The sequence below is a fragment of the Balaenoptera acutorostrata genome, chromosome 2 (genome assembly GCF_949987535.1).
Source record: "Balaenoptera acutorostrata chromosome 2, mBalAcu1.1, whole genome shotgun sequence".
NCBI classification, from domain to species: domain Eukaryota; kingdom Metazoa; phylum Chordata; class Mammalia; order Artiodactyla; family Balaenopteridae; genus Balaenoptera; species Balaenoptera acutorostrata.
In genome coordinates this window covers 166,909,731-166,927,372 of record NC_080065.1, presented here as the reverse complement: position 1 = coordinate 166,927,372, position 17,642 = coordinate 166,909,731, and the positions used below count along the sequence as shown (strand labels likewise).

The 17,642-nt window shown below is 57.3% G+C and overlaps 1 protein-coding gene across 6 annotated transcripts in view; it reads right to left on the bottom strand.

The window, feature by feature from the left end:
• FLT4 (fms related receptor tyrosine kinase 4) overlaps window positions 1-16,805 on the bottom strand; it is a 40,568-nt gene extending 23,763 nt beyond the window's left edge. For all 6 annotated transcript variants that reach the window (XM_007169828.2, XM_057541750.1, XM_057541751.1 and 3 more), the window contains exons 1-6: window positions 16,725-16,805; window positions 2,032-2,128; window positions 1,090-1,334; window positions 782-894; window positions 495-657; window positions 149-288 (exon numbers count right to left, since the gene is read on the bottom strand). In XM_007169828.2, the coding sequence (XP_007169890.1) occupies window positions 149-288; window positions 495-657; window positions 782-894; window positions 1,090-1,334; window positions 2,032-2,128; window positions 16,725-16,791 (825 nt within the window). In that variant the 5' untranslated portion in view covers window positions 16,792-16,805. The remainder of the gene's footprint in view (window positions 1-148; window positions 289-494; window positions 658-781; window positions 895-1,089; window positions 1,335-2,031; window positions 2,129-16,724) is intronic.
• Between the last annotated feature and the right edge of the window lie 837 nt (window positions 16,806-17,642).

Below are 17,642 nucleotides of genomic sequence, written 5' to 3'. Positions count from 1 at the left end.
GTATCAGACAGGGGCTCCTGGGGCAGGACTGAGTCTGCACCTCTTCTACACAGAGGTAAGTGTGTGCCTGACCAGGGTGAGTGTGGGTAGTGATGGAGATTCCTGGGGATGATTCAGGCACAGCCCCTGGCAGGGCTGCTGACCTCACCTGCTTTCCTGGATAGTCCCAGTCGAAGGTGACGCCCGAGTTGAACTCGGCCCACACAGTGCAGTTCAGGACCAGCTTTTCCCCAACCAGCAGCTCCAGTGATTTCTTGGGGAACAGCTGGATGTCATAGAGCTCATTTCCTGGTGACACACACACAGTGACCCCCATGCCCCTCATAGGACAACGTGCACAGAGTACAGGGCACCCACTGAGACCAGCCAAACCGTGGCACCTACAGCCTCATTACTGTGAACTGGGGGGTCCCTGTCCTCTTCCTGCAGTTCTCCTCCCAGGACATGGGGAGTGGTTGCTGGGGGAGGGCCCTACAGCCCTAGGCAGCCCCTACCTGTGATATGCACGAGGAAGGGGTTGGATAGGAAGGCCTGGCCGCCCCAAGTGGTCTCACACTGCAGGTACAGGGCATCACGCAGCAGGGGAGTGGGCACACGCATGCCCCGGCGGTCGTCCCACACTACCTCCTGCCCATCAGGCCACAGTGCTGAGCTTTGCTGTAGAGACATGGCGGCTGTCAGCACCCAGCTGCCCCCTTCCTCTTGGCCAGAGAAGCAGCAGTTTTCCCAGGGACAGGACTGGAGGGCCAGATCCAGGGTGGGTGTTGGCATGGGGTTGTACCGAGCGCAGCGTGACGTTGAGGCCGGGGATGGACACCAGGCAGGGCACCCACATGGAGTCCTTCCTGTTGACCAGGAGTGTGTCCGGCTTGTTGATGAATGGCTGCTCCAAGTCTGAGGAGAGGGGACATGTTGTGGGAGGGGAAGGCGGGGCTCAGGGGGTCTCTGCCCAGGTCTGGGGCCGCAGGGAAGCCATGTGGGGTTCAAAGGCTGGGGATGGGGGTGCAGGTGCCAGCCACCCCTCCAGGACCCAGGACCCTGCCTGTGGCTCCTGAGTGGCCACAGGGGTGAGTGCTGGACCCCTCTCACCTCTCACAAATACGTAGGTGCTGGCTGCAGTGGTGCCCTCAATGCGAGCCTTGATATACTTGTAGTAGCAGCGGTAGCTGCCCGTGTCATTGGCGTGGGCCTCCTGCAGCAGCAGAACCTTGCAGTAGGGCCGGGCATCTGTGCCCTCACAGTCTCGCACGATCCCCATGTCCTCGCCGTCCTTCTCCCCTGTGACTGGTGCATCCTGAGCCCCTGGCCAGGCCCACTCCAGGGGGTGCTGCCCCCTGGCAGAGGATGCAGGACATCAAGAGGGGCCCAGGCTGCAGCCCTGGGGGACAGTCCCTGTGAAACCTCCTCAGGAGCCAAGCCTGGCCCATAGCTTATCTCATCCAGAGGTCAGGGCAGACCAGCATTTGGGCACATACCATGAACCCGGGGCAGGGTGCTCCCTGAGCCCCTTGGGGCCTCTGCCTGGCTCCTGGGCCTGCATGTGGCAGGCTGTCCTGCAGAGAAGCCTGAGCCTCAGATTATAGCTGGGGCTGCAGGGAAGATAACAGGTCTGGGGTCTGTGTGGGTGGGCCTGGGGCCAGTGAAGCGTGGCTGAGGGTGGGTGCAGGCAACCTGGGGTCCATGCAGGATGACCTGGGCATGGGCATGGGGTGGACTGGGGTCAGTGTGGGGTGACCCAAGGGTGGATGCAGGGTGACTGATCTGTGGTCCATATGAAATTATGAGGGGTGGGTATGGGTGAAATGGGGGTGGGTGCAGGGTGCCTGTGTCTGCAGAGCAGGGGATGGTCTATGCCTCCAGGCACCTACAACTCAAGCCACTTGGAAGCAACCCTAAGCCTCGAGGCCTCTGCCCTGGGGAGAGGCTGCCTCCTGGGTGCTCCACCACCATCTGCTCGGCCTTCTGTAGTCTCCTTGGCCTGCCAGGTAGGAGGGACCCAGTCCCCTGCCCTCCTGGCTGAGGGCTGAATACCTGCAGGAGATGGACAGGCTGTCACTGGAGTCGATGACGTGTGTCTCCTCCGTGATGTTCAGGGTTGGGGGGGTCATGGAGTAGCCGCTCGCCAGGCCTGGGGTGGGAGATAGGGTTAGCATGGGACTGGGTCATGAGTTCACACGATGACATGCACCCGGTGCTGATGGGCCCCTCCCTGGGCAGGGGCTGCCTAGGCTCTCAGCCCTGAGCAGTACCTATAAGGCCCCAAGACAACTGGTAACCTCCACCTCAGGTTGCCCCCGGGCCGCAGACTGGGCCCAGCCCCAAGTGAGCCCTGATTGAGGCCTGGACTGAACCTCTAGCCCCGCATGAGCAGAGCTGCCAACACGAAGTCAATAGGGGAGACCACAGGCCTCATCCTACATTGGGCGAGGCCTGGAGCACATCTCCTCGGCATTGCGACCCCCACATTTCTGCCTGAAGGCTCCTCCCCACAGATGCACAGCTACTGCTTGTGAGGGAGACCTGCACAGTGCAGACCGCCAAACATGCCCAGAACTCAGGCCTCGGTTTCTCCCTGGAATTCTGCCTGTGACCTCGCCCTCTCCCATGTCCCATGGAGTCCAGCTCACATGTCCTTGGTTCCATCAGTTTCTCTTCACCCCCAAGGCGCTCTCTGGCTGCCCCAGCTCTCCTCTCCCTGCTCCCCCTGCCTCAACCCCCCATTCCTCCAAAAGGGCTCATCCCCAAACAGATAACTGCCTCGCCTGGTTAAACACCCTCCTGTGGCCCTCCAGGACCTTGGCCCTGCTGCCCACGCAGCTCCTTACCCAGCATCCTCCTCCCAGCAGGATAGTGTGTGTAGTGTGTGCATGTGTGTGTGCACGTGCGCGTGTGTGTGTTGTCTCTGTGTGTGCGTAGACGTGTGTTTATAGGACTGATATGTGAGTGTTGTGACTTTGTGTGTGTGTCATTGACATGTCTGCGTGTGCATGCATGTGAACTTGTATGTGTGTGTGTGTGTGTGTGTGTGTGTGTGTGTGTGTGTGATCCTGGGGGAGGGTGGGAGCAGGCCCCAGGGGAGGTCTGGACCTGGAACTCTAGCAGATGCATCCTGCCAGGACCATCCTGAGACAACAGGAAGAGAGGACTGTGTGGCCGGAGGCCCAGGGCTGTGTCCTGTCCCTCCCCCAAGTCCCTGTCCTCCTGGGGGGCACAGCCTACTATCCTGCCCCAGCCCCCAGTCCCACAGGTTCAGCTCCTCTGCCCTTCCCAGCCCAGCTCCCTGAGGCTTGGGGTCTTGCCCTGGCAGCTAATTGCGGGAGGCAGAGGCTGGGGGAATCCCCACCATAGTTGGTTCTACACCACCCTGACCCCAAGCTGCCCTAGGAAGAGGCACCAGGACGGCACACTCTGCACCCCAAGGTCTCATTTCAGCAACACCTGGACAAGTTGGCTGCCAGGGCCTGGCTGGCCTCTCCCTTCTGTGCCTCCTGCTGGCCAAACTTTTCTAGGTACCACACCACTGTAGGTCAGAGGCAGAAGGCCCTCATCCAGCATCTAATCACACTAGTATCTAGTACAGCCAGGGAAACTGAGACCCTCCAGCTGGACTACACCACAGCCCTAAGAAGGCAGCCCTTCATCTAGCCAGCTGCTGTGAACACTGTGAAATCTCTCCTTAACTCGAATCCAGTGCACCCACTCCTGGCACTCAGGACAGTGGCCCCACCCTGGGGCCCCGAGATGGGAAAGTAGCCCTGGGCTCTGCCACCAGGTCCACTCCTCCCCAGGGTGGTACCAGCCCCCCCAACACACCTCCCCACCAGGTACCCCCAGGGCTGCTGGGGTGGAGGAGCCCCACAGTGGGGACGCCCCCCTCTGGTGGTGAGGGGCCAGGAAGGAATCCGAGGCGGACACCACTAAGATGGGCTTCGAAAGAGAAGTAGGATTTTCCAGGCAGTGGAAAGTGAATAAAGCCATGCTAGGCAAACTGGCCTCTGAGCTACATAAGTGGAGGGAGAAGGGAATGATGGACTTGGGTTTGGACCTGTGAGGGGATGAAAGAACTGGCTGTCCCTGTGGACCAGTCAGGGGTCAGGCCTGAGGCTGGCATGTGGGCACCAGAGGAGAGGTGCAGCGGCCAGGACCCACCTGCCCTGGGTTATGTATGCCCCATGGTGAGGCCTGCAGCGTTGCCCTGGGGCCCCTGGGGAGGCCAAGCAAGGGTCCCCTTCTCTGGGGTGCTCCTCCAGGGCACACACCCGGCACCCCGGCGACAGAGCTATGGCATTTGTCAGCCCAGCTTCCTTGTGCAACTCCTCTTTGCTTCCAAGATAAAGTGGGGGACCCCAGCCCTCTCCCTTCTGCCTACTCCCCTTCTCTCCAGCTTCAACTCCTGACACATCTGAGAGGAACAGACCTCTCACCACTGTCCCAAAGTGCCATGCTTTTCATATCTTGAAGTCTCTGTCTGCTAATTTTTTTTGCCCTGGACATTTGTACTTCCTTCCCTCCTGTGGAGCTCCCTCTTTAGGGTCTAGTTCATGAGTCCCTTCTCTATGGGGCAGTCACTGTTACTCAGGCAGTGTTGGCCTCCTAGGCTCATGCTGTTAGAACACTTAATGGACTGAACTGTGGTTTTCTGGTCACATCTGAACAGAGGCTGTATTTTATTCATCTTTCTAACCTTAGTACAAAAGAGGTGCACACCAAAGATTGAGGGGATGGATTCAAGAATGGTAGGATGGGGCTTCCCTGGTGGCGCAGTGGTTGAGAATCTGCCTGCCAATGCGGGGGACACGGGTTCGAGCCCTGGTCTGGGAAGATCCCACATGCCGCGGAGCAACTGGGCCCGTGAGCCACAACTACTGAGCCTGCGCATCTGGAGCCTGTGCTCCGCAACAAGAGAGGCCGCGATAGTGAGAGGCCCGCGCACCGCGATGAAGAGTGGCCCCCACTTGCTGCAGCTAGAGAAAGCCCTCGCACGGAAACGAAGACCCAACAAAACCATAAATAAATAAATAAATAAATAATTAAAAATTAAAAAAAAAAAAAGAATGGTAGGATGGAAGATGGATGATCAGAAGAATAAATGGATGGATATGGGGGAGGGTGGGTGGGTTGAGTGGATGGATGGGGGATGGAGCCTATAGGAGCTTCCTCCCTAGAGGCCACCATATCACCAAAGGAAGCATCTCCATCACTGTGCTAAACGGGAGGATCTATAGCGTTTGCCAACCCTTTTACCCATCTGAGAGAGCCTTTCCTTTGTTGCCGCGTGCCCTGAATTTCCCCAGTGCTTCTCTTTCTTCAGTCACTTCCACTGGACCCTGTGTGATCAGTAGTCTTCACTGTAGACATCACTGTCCTCCTCCATCCTTCCTGCCTTAACTGAAACCTGGCTTTCTGAGGACACCACTGCCCCTGGGGTGATTATTGCTCCCATTGCATACATCGGAGAACTCCTTGCGGTCACTTCCCCTTTTCCAGCAGCACCAGCCGCTCCCCACTAAAGCTGTCATCAGCCGCTGTCCTGGTCACTTCCCCTCATTCTCTGCTCCGGGCTCTTCAGGCCCCTCCACCCCAACTCAGGCCATTCCTCATAACTTCGACATCCACCCGGGTGAGTCACCAGCACCCTGGCCTTTGCAGTCCTCATCTCCATTGTCCTCCCTCCTCCCCTCAGCCCCTCACTTCCTGGGCATACCCTGGACCTGGTGCCCACCAGAAGCTGTACCATCACTGAGTGCCTATCTTCTTGCACTTCTCTCCTTGCCTCCTCTGCCTCCTGCCAGCTGCCATTGTCTCACCACTGCTAAGTTCTTCAACCTCGTCCAAACTCTGAGGTCAAGGACCCCTCTGCATTGTTACCTCCTCCTGGCCTCACCTCTCTTTTGGCACTGCATGTCTCATGGCCCGTCATTCTGAATGCTCCCTTGCCCCTGCTCTCCACCGCAACCCTGCAGCACCCATGTCCCTCAGTGGCTCGGCTTGCAGCACAAAGCCAGAGCCCCATGCTGCTGCCTCCCCTTTCTTTTCCTTTTGGCAGACCCTCAATGACCCCCGGGCTGCAGTTCAGGGTGTTCCCTCCTCTCTCACTCTCAGCACTAAGGAAGTAGAGCCATCAGATGGAGACACCTCATCTTCCCACATCTAAATCCCACACCCTTGCCCTAGGCCCTGGAAACTCTCGGACATTCCTACTCCCAAGGCAAAGCCCTCCATCAAGCTAGGAATCCCAACCCCCCAGATCTGACCACTGTAGATAATTTCTTTCTTTCCTGATTACCAATTTTTCTCTATGGAATCATCTCCCATCTTATAAACAAACAAAAACTCCTCCATTCCTTGATCCTATATTCCCTTCCTCTTTTCTATTCCCATTCCTAGCAAAAGCTCTGCTCGCTGACTCCTTCCTCTCACATTCGCTCATCTTCCCACAGGGTGCAGCCCCCTCCCCTGCTTCATAGAGCCACTGGTCAAGGTATCCTGTGACCTCTATGCTGCTGTAGGAGGCCCTCCAGGGCAGGGGGCAGAGCTGTTCCCTCTTCTGCTAGCTTCTGTGAGCTCACTCTCCCCTCGTCTTCCGTCCCCTCTGCCCAACACCAAGTGCTGCTGCTCCTCACTTTCTCTTCTCTACCAGTCTCTCTCCTAAGCGTCCATTTACTTCCGAAATCTCTACCTCCAGCCCAGACCCCTTCTCTCAACTCCAGCCTTAAGTATCCAGCTGCCACTTCACTTGGCCACCCCACAGACACCTTGAGTTCCACATTTCTGATGCTGAACTCCAGACTCACATCCTCTCCACCCCTGCCAAAGCTGTCTCCTTGATAGCTCCCATCTCCCCAAATGGGAGCTCCTGTGGATGCCCACCTCTCCCACCCCGGCCCATCCATCCACCACCAAAGCATCCCAGAGCCAGCCCCCACTCTCCTGCTGGAGCCTACCCAACTGCACTCGCCCCCAAAGTGGCCCCCTGGCCCACTCTTGCCCTCCTCCAATCCTTCACACAGTTGATAGTGATAGTTTAATAACACAAAGGGGCCAAATCATGCTCCTGCTTAAATTTCGTCAGTGACTTTCCACTACACTTTGAAGAAAGTCCAAACTTCTGACCGTGGCCTGGCCCCCGCCCCCTCTCCACACTCTCTTGGTCCACTCTCACGTCCTATTCTTGTCCTCCAGCCACCATGGCCTCCAGGCTGTTCCATGACATGCTATGCTCCTTCCTACCCCCGGGCCTTTACACACACCTCTCCTCCTGATTTGTCTCCTCTCACATGCCTTGCACAGCTGGCTTCTTCTCGTCTTCAGGCCTCAGCCTAGACGTGACCTCCTCACCCCCTCCAAAACCTAAAAGTCCTCCTTTAAGCTCCACCTTAACCTCCTGGTTGCTTATCTCATTCTTCTTATCACAATATGTAATTTTGTTATTTACTTTTTTATTTAAGTTATGTTTTTTCATTTCCTCTACTAGACAGTAAGTTTCAATGGGGTAAGGACCCAAACAGTCCTCTTTTCTACCCCACTCCATGCCTAGCACTTCACCTGACAGAGAGTCAAGGTTCCATAGATCCTTGTTGAATGAATAAACGAATGGACAGATGGACGAATGGATGGATGGATGGATGAGTGGGTGAATGGAAGGTTGAGTGGATGGATGGATGGGTGGAAAGATGGAAGGAAAGATGGCTAGCTGAATGGACAGACGGATGGATGGATGGAAGGATGGAAAGTTGGAAGAAAGAAAGAATGGCTAGATGGAAGGACAGATGGACAGATAGACGGATGGACAGACAGATGGACAGAAGGATGGATAGATGGATGAATGGATGGATGGATGGAAGAATGGGTGGATGGATGGATGGAAGAATGCGTGGATGGAAGGAGGGATGAGTGGCTGACTGGTTGGCTAAACAAACCTCTGAGGTCTTTCTTTGGGTTGGAACTTTGTCAAACCTTGTTGTTCCTTTGGAAAAGATGTTTCTGGTTTTAAAGGCCAGGATCCTTGGTGACCATCTGTACCCCAGGCTGCTCAGCAGCTGGGGCAGATTCAGGCCTAGTTTGCCATGCCCAGAGGCTCCGTGCTGCCCAGCCCCCACCTGAAACCCCAAAGAAGGTGCATCCTTCCTGCCTGGCTGTTGTCTGTCCCCGCTGTCCTTCCCTTCCCGAAGCAGGAAGCACTGTCATCCTGACTTCTGCCGCACTCCCCCTGCCTTCCTGTTCCTGACCCAGGAACTGGCTTCTTCCTTCCCCTGGCCAGCAGCCCTGGCCCCCTAGCCTGAGCAGAGCAATCCGGGCAGGCGCCAGGCCGAGGTCAGGGAGGCCAGAGAGCATACCTCCTCTTCTCTGTGCTGTCAGCAGCCTTGGGCAGTGGGACCCTGGGGTCAGCCACAGGCGCTGGCTGTGGAAGCAGCACACCAGGATCCTGGGTGAGGGGCAGGCAGGAGGGGTGGGAAGTCCTGTGGGTTAGGCACTGAACCACAGCCCAGCAGTCACTGCCTCATTTGATCCTCACGTAGCCTGGGAGGGAGGGAGGGATCACGAGTCCAGTCAGCAATGAGGAAACTGAGGCGCCAGGCTCCACATTAGTGATAACCAGCAGCTGTGCAGGAGCCCAAGTCTGGCCAAGTCCAGGCCCATCCCTGCCTGGGACTCAGCCGTCCCATCTCTCCATCTCCTTCTCTCCCACTGCCACCCCGAGTGCCAGTCTCCCTACCTCTCTGCTCCCTAGCAGTCTCCTTCCTGGCCTCCAATTTGTCCCGCAGCCCAGCGGACACCCTCACTGGCTCCCTGTGGCCCTCTGGAGCTGTGAATGCCCTTGGCCCAGCCTCCAGGGCGATGCCCTGCCCAACAGGCCCCCCTTCTAACCAGCTTCACCTCCCAATGCTTCTGACACACAGTCAAGACACCAGCCACACCACCCAGTATCCACCTGCTGAGCACACCAGGCCCTCACCCACCACATGGGGAAGGTTTGTACCTTTGGGTGGCTCCTGGGGGCCAGGATGTCATTGGCCCATGGCTCTGTCCTCAGGTCCAGCACAACCAACCCAGGGATGATGTCAGGATGGTGTGCAAGCTCAGGGGTTCCCCTACATACTCTGGCAGAGTGTAGCAGTAGTGGTTTTTGCATTTGCAATTCCTTATTTCAAGGAAATGTCATGGTCACCTGGTGGGTGACAGGGGCTGTACTGCAGTCCTGCTAGTCTGGTCCACACTCTCCTTAGCAGCTGTGCCCTGGAGGACAGAGGAAGCCAGGGCCAGGCCCATGGCTGCAGACTGAAGGCAAGCTGAGGGGAAAGCACTGGGGGCAGGTGAGGCCAGGTTGGGGTCTCCATGCATCAGTCCCAGGGCTGGGCCGAGTTGGGGAGCTGGCTCTAAGGCCCTCTCCCTTCATTCTTGGGGCCAGGCTTGTGCATAGACCTTGGGAGAAGGCTCAGGGGTGTTCTGTCTTGGGAGTCCCCCCACCCCCACCTGGATGGCAGCCGCTGTGCCTCCAGAGGTCAAGGGTGAGGTCAATAGTCCATCAGTCCTCCCACCTCCCACTCTGCAGGACCGAGAGGGCTGAGATGGGAGGGGCTGTTCCGAGAGAGAGTGCCCGAAGCTCCGTGAGCCCAGCTGCACGCCCTACAATGTCACTCTGACTGTATGACCTTGGGCAAGTCACTTCCCCTGCTCCAAGCTTATGAAATGAGAATTGTCCCCAAGTTTATTGGGAACCACAGACCACTATAATACCACACTAAGAACCATTGTAAGAATAAACTGTTGCTGGCTCAGGCACACTGACACCTTCGCTGTCACTGCCTGCCGACTCTTTTGCATGTCACAGGAGTTGCATCTCACTGTGACTCTGTGCTTTGGTCACAGTGCCAAGGTGGGGGGGGGGGTGGTCAGAGAAAGCCTTGCCAGTGGGAAGGAGTGTTCCTGTGAGTTGAAATAGGCTTTGTAGACTGAACAGGAGCTTGCTGGTCCAGGAGGAGGGCACAGAGGGCAGAGGGACATGTGCAAAGACCAGAGTGCGGGTGACCTTGGACTGTCAGGTAGGTGGAACAGATGGAGCATGGTGTGGAGGAATGAGTCTCCAGAGAAGGGCCCTGGGTCACAGGCCCAGCCTTAGGCTCTTGGTGGCTCATTTAACTGGAGCTGCTCAAGGTGTGCTCTTTCCTCCTGGAGGTGGCACAGCCCCAGGGCTTCAAGCCTACCTCTGAGCCCCCCACCCTCCCTGGCAGCTCTCCTGAGCTCCAGCCCCAGGGGACTCTGCTTCCCAGATGTCTCCTGCCAGGTGCCCCCAGCCCTCATACCACACCACCCACTGAGGAGGACAACGAGCCACAGGGCACAGAAGTATCCCCAGCCCAGATGAGCAAGTGTTAAAAGTATAGAGAATTCCCAGTGTTGGCAAGGATGTGGACAAACAGGCGCTCACAGTAATAAAAAAAAAATGCTCATATACTTTGAGCCCCAAATTCTGCTTACCCCAATACACCCTGTTGCAACAACAGACAAGAGCAAATATTTTCTGTATGCCAGCACAGCCTCTGCACTTGTGCATACCACACCCCTCTATTGCCCCCCTGAGGTGGGTACTATTCTTACCATTTTGCAGATGAGAAAACTAAGGCACAGAGGTTAACTTGCTAGTCAGAGGTTATCTTTGGGGGACAGGATTATGGGAAGCTGCTACTTACTCTATACTTCCTCAGAAACAGCACCAACGGCAGGGTGGCTGGAAGCACCAGGCCTGCCCCTCTCCTCTCCCTGCCACCTGGCAAAGTGCTTTGCACTCGCAGAGCTCAGACGCTTAGCAGTAGATGCCTTCCAGCCCGAGTGCCACCCTTAGACATTCTGGGGCTGCCCTTTCCAGTCCCCTTCTTTGTCACCCCACTGCCTGGCCAGCCTCAAAATCCCTCCTCTGGCTCACCACACCAGTGTCTCCCCACTGGTCCAGGCCTTTCCCACTGGTCAGAGGAGCCTTCTAGAACACAAATCCCTCTTCTGCCTAAAACAATTTCCTGCCTCTCCGCTGCTTAGGGATGGAACCTGATCTTTTCAAGGGACTCAGCAGTCACCCTCATCACTTGCCTGGTGCCTGCTCCAGCCCCAGGGTAGCAATTTTAGGTCCCCTCCTGGGGGCCTCTCTGCATGTTTCCATGGCTTCATGCAGCGCCTTGACTCACTGCGCATGACAGTTCCTCAGTGCAAGGATGAGAGCCTTTTCAAGGTGGCATCCCCAGCATGGACTTGACCCTGGATTGCTCTTGACTGGCTTTGAGGATCCAGGGAACAAAGCAACAGCACACAGTGTGTGGACAGGTGTGGAGGCAAGGGATGGAGGTGCAGATGTCCTGCCCTGAAGTAGGCACATCTGCCAGGGGTAGGCCTGGGGGAAAGCAATGTGTCTAGTGGCATGCTGCTTTTGAAAGCTGTACAGGACATCAAGGTGGAAATGTCCATGAGGTGGTCAGAAATTTAGGACCCCACATGCCCACCTCTCTAGTGCTTTCCCTGGGGAATGTGGACAACACCTGCCATGCCTGCCCCTTCTTGCCCCTCAGTCCCTATGCCATCTGGCCCCAGGCACCAGACGCTTGTCACTTCCCTCAAAGCTGCTCTAGCATCTAATGAACCACTTCATTCCTCTGGCCTTAATTTTCTAATCTCTAAAATGGGCACAATAGCCTACGTCACAAGGTTAAAATCTTCACACACCCTAGTGTGAAGAAATTTGATTAACCATTTCAGACCAAGGTGTGGCTCACTGGTAGACACTCCAAGTGTGTGTGCGTGCCTGTGTGCACATAAGTGCTGCTTCATACAAACGAAACTCCATTTGGTAGAATTCAGGGTAGCTTTGAGGATGGTGCTTTAGGTTGTATAAGGATAAGAGCTTCCCCTGAACCTACCTGAAAGCCTAGATTCCGTGCTCCTGGGGCACACAGGGAGTGGGAATGAAGCCCCCCTCCCGCCCTAGTAGACCCCTCCCACTTGGAGCAGCATCACCTTCTGCCTGGAATTCTCAGCAGCCTTCTGCACGTATCTGGAGCAGGAGAAAGGTCATGTGCTGAGGCTGGGGTATGTGATGGGTGCAGGCTAGGTGGATGTAGGGCTACATACGGCTGCCCTTGGGACCCTAGCAGGAGGGCCTGTACTACCAGCCCAAGAGGGGCCGGCGGGGGCGGGTGGCCCGAGGAAGGCTCAGATCTGTGTTTTAGAGTGGTCCTGCTGAAGCAGCATAGAGGCAATTTTGGGAAGCAGGGAGTGTTGGAGAGGCTGAGTGGGACCGTGGGCTGCCTGAGTACCCCCTGGGGGTAAGATGGGGAAGAAGGGCACCCTGGTAGATGTGGAGCTCCCAGTGCAGCACAGCCAACTGTGCCAGGCAGTAGCCCTGGCCTTTCTGGGATCAGGGCTCTGCTCTGTGGCAGCAGGACGGGTGGTGTTATCAGACAGCCCAGCTGGCTCAGAGGTGGCCCCCCAGCGCTGCTAAATCTGGGCCATGGGCTCCTGCTGCAGGAAGAGGGAAATGCAGGCAGGATGTCCTCTCCTGTGGCTGACAAGTCCTTTCCCATGAACCCATGCTGACCTCGCTGGCCACGTGGCGGGGCTCCCCCACTTGCCACCCTGAAACCTGTGCCTGCTCACTGGGCCACCCACACCCCAGCCAGGCCTCGGGGATGGGGGTGGCCTGGGGCACCAGAGCCAGCCAGCAGCAGCGTGCCTGCTGTCGGCCACACCCAGCCTCAGCGGCAGCCAGCGCCAAAGCCCGCATCTTCCTGCTCCCAGACTTCTCCCTTTGGCGTGACCGGAAAACCGAGATCCCAGAGGAAGCAAGTGTCTGAAAAGGATCGAAACTCAGGAATCCCTGGCTCCAGCTGGACACGTCGGCTGTGTCTTGCTCAGAGGTCGGTGCAAGGAGTGTGAGAGGCTCTCCGGACCCCTCTCCCTACCCATCCCCCCTCTCTGAGGGGTATCTCAGGGGCACAGGCTAGGCCCTAGTGGAGAGAAATCTACAATGGCGGGGCGGTGGGGGGGACACCCAAGCGGCAGCGGGAGGGGTGTAAGCTAGACATAGAGAAGAATTTCCCCTCATGGCTGAGACCCCACTTAATTTCCCTGGGTTCCCCGACTCCCCTCTGCCTCATCACACTCAAGTGCTCCCAACTTTCCTCTTCCCTGCCTTCGACTTGAGGCCCTGCCTCCCTAGTGGAGTGTCTCATCTTTCCCCACATTTCCTCCTCTTCTCAGGGTCCCCATCTGGTAAACAATTTCATGACCTGTCTGTTGTTTAAGCCGGAGACTGGCACTCGTCCCTCTCTCTCCACCATCCCCTGCTGCCTCCTTCCCTGGCGTATCTCCTGGGTTCACCCACAGCCTCCTTGCTGTGGGCTTGCATCTGGTCTTACCCTTCTGGTGATGCCTTCAGGGGAATCTGACCAGGTGACTCCCTGCTCAGACCTCCCCTTTCCAGGTGTGCTTCTGGCTCCTGCCACCTCCACTTGCCTGTCTCCTCCATCTCATCCCTCCGCCCCTAGGAGTCTAGCCTCATCTGATCACCGTCTGACTCTTCTGCCTCTGGGCCTTTGAGGGGGTCTTTGCCCTACCTGGAACCCTTTTCCCTGGAGTCTGCAGACCCCTCCAGGAAGCCCCAAGCTAGAAGCAACCCCGTGCAGCACACAGCCACCAGCTGGGCCTCACTGGGTCACTGAGCACTTTCACCCCTGGGCTACGATACCATGTTTGTGTTCCTGCTAGTCTGGCACTCAGGAAACCCCTGCAGGATGCGCTTGGTCCAAATCCTCCCTAGACAGCCCAGAGCAGACACTATACTTTTCAACTTGCACAGAACTGCAGTCCCCTTCCCTGGGTTGGGGTGCCACTGCCTGGGGGTCAGGGTGGGGATAGCACAGCAAGGAACTGGCCAGACAGTCCCCTTGTTATACCTCATGCCCAGTCTGGTGCCTGGCCATGTGGGCACTGGGCTCTGGGGAGGCAGAGAGCCTTCAGCTACACTGACCCGGTGCCTCCGGCATGCTGGGGATGTGAGCAGCACCTACACTTGAGTCCCCAGAGCACTGAGCCACTGATCCACAGGCACCAAGTAAGATGGGCCCAGCCCCCACATTCTGCCTGCACTGACTTGCATTCCCCCCCACCCCCCACACCTCTGTCCACACCTGGGTCTGGCTCAGGGCTGAGGAGCAGGGACAGCGAAGAGCTGGGATGGTCATGTGTGCCTCAGCCCATGGCAGGAGCCAGCATCCTCAGGCTGGGCCAACCAAGCTTCCCAGCAGTTGCCTCCTTACCCGACATGTCCCTGAGCTGACTGCCCACTGTTCAGAGGCAGAAACAGCCTCTCTCTAGACTAAGCTCCAAGAGACAAAGTCTGTTGGAGGTGACCTCTGCCACCTACCTTCTCTACAGGGACACTACTGGGGCAAAAAGCCCAACCCCAAGCACAGCCCCTCAGTGCTTGCCAGCTTGTTGCACTCCTATGCATGGGATACCTGAGGCACAAGGAAAGGAAGAGAGGGGCCCAGGTAATAGAGCAAGGAATTTAGGGGTAGAGCTAGGACAAGAGTCTCGTTCTGGGACCAACATCACACCTTTGAGGGTCAGCTTCACGGCCAGGCTGCTCACCTGCCAGCACTTGGCCTCCTACTCTGGCTGCACTGACACTTGGCTGCACTGGAGTGTTTATGCTTCTGCTCCAGTATCCCCCATCTAGCTGGCAGCTCCTCGGGTCCTCCTCAGCCCAGAAATGGGTGGTGCAAATGCAAGGCTCAGGGACAGCGGCAATGGTCTGTTCTCCATGGGACATCTCCCCGCGACCCATGCCCTGGTCCAGCCTGGGCCACCCCGCTTCCATGGGCCCCTTAGCTTCATTCTCTCTCTTCTCCTTCATTGCCCAACTTTGGTAAGAATCACCTGCACTCACTGAAAGACTTACCTCATCCCCCCTCCCTCCTCCGCCTCCCACTCTGCTCCGCTCAGGAGCACCAGGACACAAGCCTCTCCTGGTTTTCCGCAAACCCTGCATGCAGAATGTTTCCCGTCTCCCTGGAAGCCTCTCCCTCTCTGGTCCCCTCCTTGGGGGAGAGGGTCCCATCCTAGACCCTTTGCTCTGCTTCCTCTCCAGCTCTCCAGCCCAGCCTCTCTCCTGAGCCTTGGACACTACACCCAGTGCTTGCTGGATGTCGCCTCAAGGTGGGATCTCCCACTCCTCTGCCCCGAAGCCCAGCCATGGCGCCACTCAATTCCTTCCCCACACTCATTCAGTCACTTAACACATGCTGAGCACCTGTGAGAGCCTGGTCCTGGGCAGGGTGCAGGGGAGCGGGGAAGGGCCAAGTGGCAGCCCCTCTGCTCAGACCTGCCCTGACTTGGAGGCCAGACAGATGTCTTCCTCCCTCCTCCTCCCCCTAGGTTCACCCACGCCTTCCTCACCTCCACTATCCCCAGCTCTTCAGCCCATATAGGCACAGAGAACAGAGCTCTGTTATTCCAAAGACCTGGGTTGACCATTTCCCTTACTACTGGCTTCCCGGGGACTTTGGGGGAAGTTATAAGTGTCCATGCTCTAATTGTTCCCATCTGTAAAATGGGTCTAACACTCCCTTGTGAGGATTAAAAGAAATGAGGCATGTAAAGCCACTATTCAATGCCCATGGTGTTTAAAAATAGCGAGGTCCCCATCTCTCCCTTCAGACCTCCCAGAACTCCTTCCTCAACCACTGGGGACCCATTACCCCTCCTCCACCCTCTGATTTCCAGGGTCACCAGATCTTGCATGGGCTTCCAGCTCATCCTCCCCTCATTCCTGATGCTTTATCCTGACATCTCCAAACAACCATACCCCTCTGCTCCCTCCCTCATCCCCCACACTCTCTTCCCTCCGATCCCTCAGCAGCAACCTCCAGTCATGTTCCCATCACAAACCAGACCTTGCCTCTCCTGTGTTTAAGACCCGTCCTTGTCGGTCCCTGCCTTATGATCCAAGATCCTTAGCTTGGCCTTCCAGGGTCCTACCCCCTCAAATACGGCGAGGGCCGGCCTTCTGCCTCTTCTGCCATGCTGATCACTTACGAGTTGCCGACTCAAGATTCGCCTCAAGTTCCAACAGGCACCTGCGCCCAATCCGCCCCACGGCGCCTATCTCCCACGATCCCGAGCCCCCGCCCCCGCAGTCCTTGGCCTGGGGAAGGTAGACACCAACCAGAGTTCCCTCTGGAGGACCGATCTCGAACGCAGACTAGAGGTGTCGGGAAGTGCGCACCCAGGTCTATGACCCGGCGGGGATTGCAGCCTCTGCGCGGGGGGACAATCCCCAGTGCTCCCGGGTCCGAGGAGAGCAGTGCGGTGCCTGGACTCCGCGGGAAAGCGTGTAAGCAAGCGAAGGATCCAGGCTGAGGGTGCAGCGCGAAGGGGCCCAGGTCCAAGGGAGCTGAGCCACAGACTGCGGAGCGCAGTCGGGGACTGGGCACCACCTCTAAGCTGCGGTGTAGCCCCGCGCCCCGTCCCCGCCCTTTCCTCACCCCGGCAAGCCCGGCCCGACTCGCCGTGCTCCTTCCGGTGTCTGAATCCCTGGCCCCCGACCCTGTCTCGTGCCGGAGGGTCCCGCGGGCCCTGTCCCCCGCCCGCCTCCCATCGGTGAGGTCCCACCATTTGCCCAGGGAAAACGTCCCCCCTCGTGGCCAGCTGTACACTGGGGCAGGCGGAGGGCTCACCACGCTCGCTGTCGAGCAGTCCGAGGCAGAGCCACAGGCGCAGGCACAGCGCGGCACGCCGCTGCATCTCCGGCCGCTGTGGCTCGGGTCAGATGAGCGACCGCGGCTCGGGCTCTGAGTGTGGGCGCGCGGCAAGGCGCGGGCGGGGCCGGGGCGGGGCTTCGGCCGGGGCGGGGCGGGGCCTGGGCGGGGCTCCCGGGAAAGGGCCTGGCATCTAAAGCAGCCCTCGCACCTCTCAGTCCCGCCCTGCAACCTAGGTAGACTCCCGCCTAGACAGGAGGGTTGCTGGCTCTGCACTGTGGAGGCAAGGCTGGTCCGTGCCCCACTTCCAGATCAACCGCAGCCCTTCAGGCCGGCCCTGGGGCTGCTCCGGCCAGTCCTTCATTGTGCGCTAAAAAGGGAATGAATCCCGCCGTCAAGGTTGGACAAAATGTGGCACTACATATTTTTCTGTAATTTTCTTCCATCAATAAATGCTGTGTTTACCACTAGCTATCTATTTTACGTTTGGTCGTGTATATATGTCTATGCCACTCGCAGCCGCATAGCACAGGGAGATCAGCGCCGTGCTTTGTGACCACCTAGAGAGGTGGGATGCGGAGGGTGGGAGGGAGTGAGACCAAGAGGGAAGAGATATGGGGACATATGTATATGTATAGCTGATTCACTTTGTTATAAAGCAGAAACTAACACACCATTGTAGGGCAATTATACTCCAATAAAGATGTTAAAAAATAAATACTATGTTTAAAGTAAGAAAAAGCGAGCAATAAACATATTTAAAAATAGCAATATATCAAATATTTGAGAACATTAGGCAAACTTTATGTTACCGCCTACATGGTGTAAATGGAGGCTGTACCCTTGGGCCAGGCACCCAGTATAACCAACCTCCATCCTGCAGGCATGTCCTCTTTA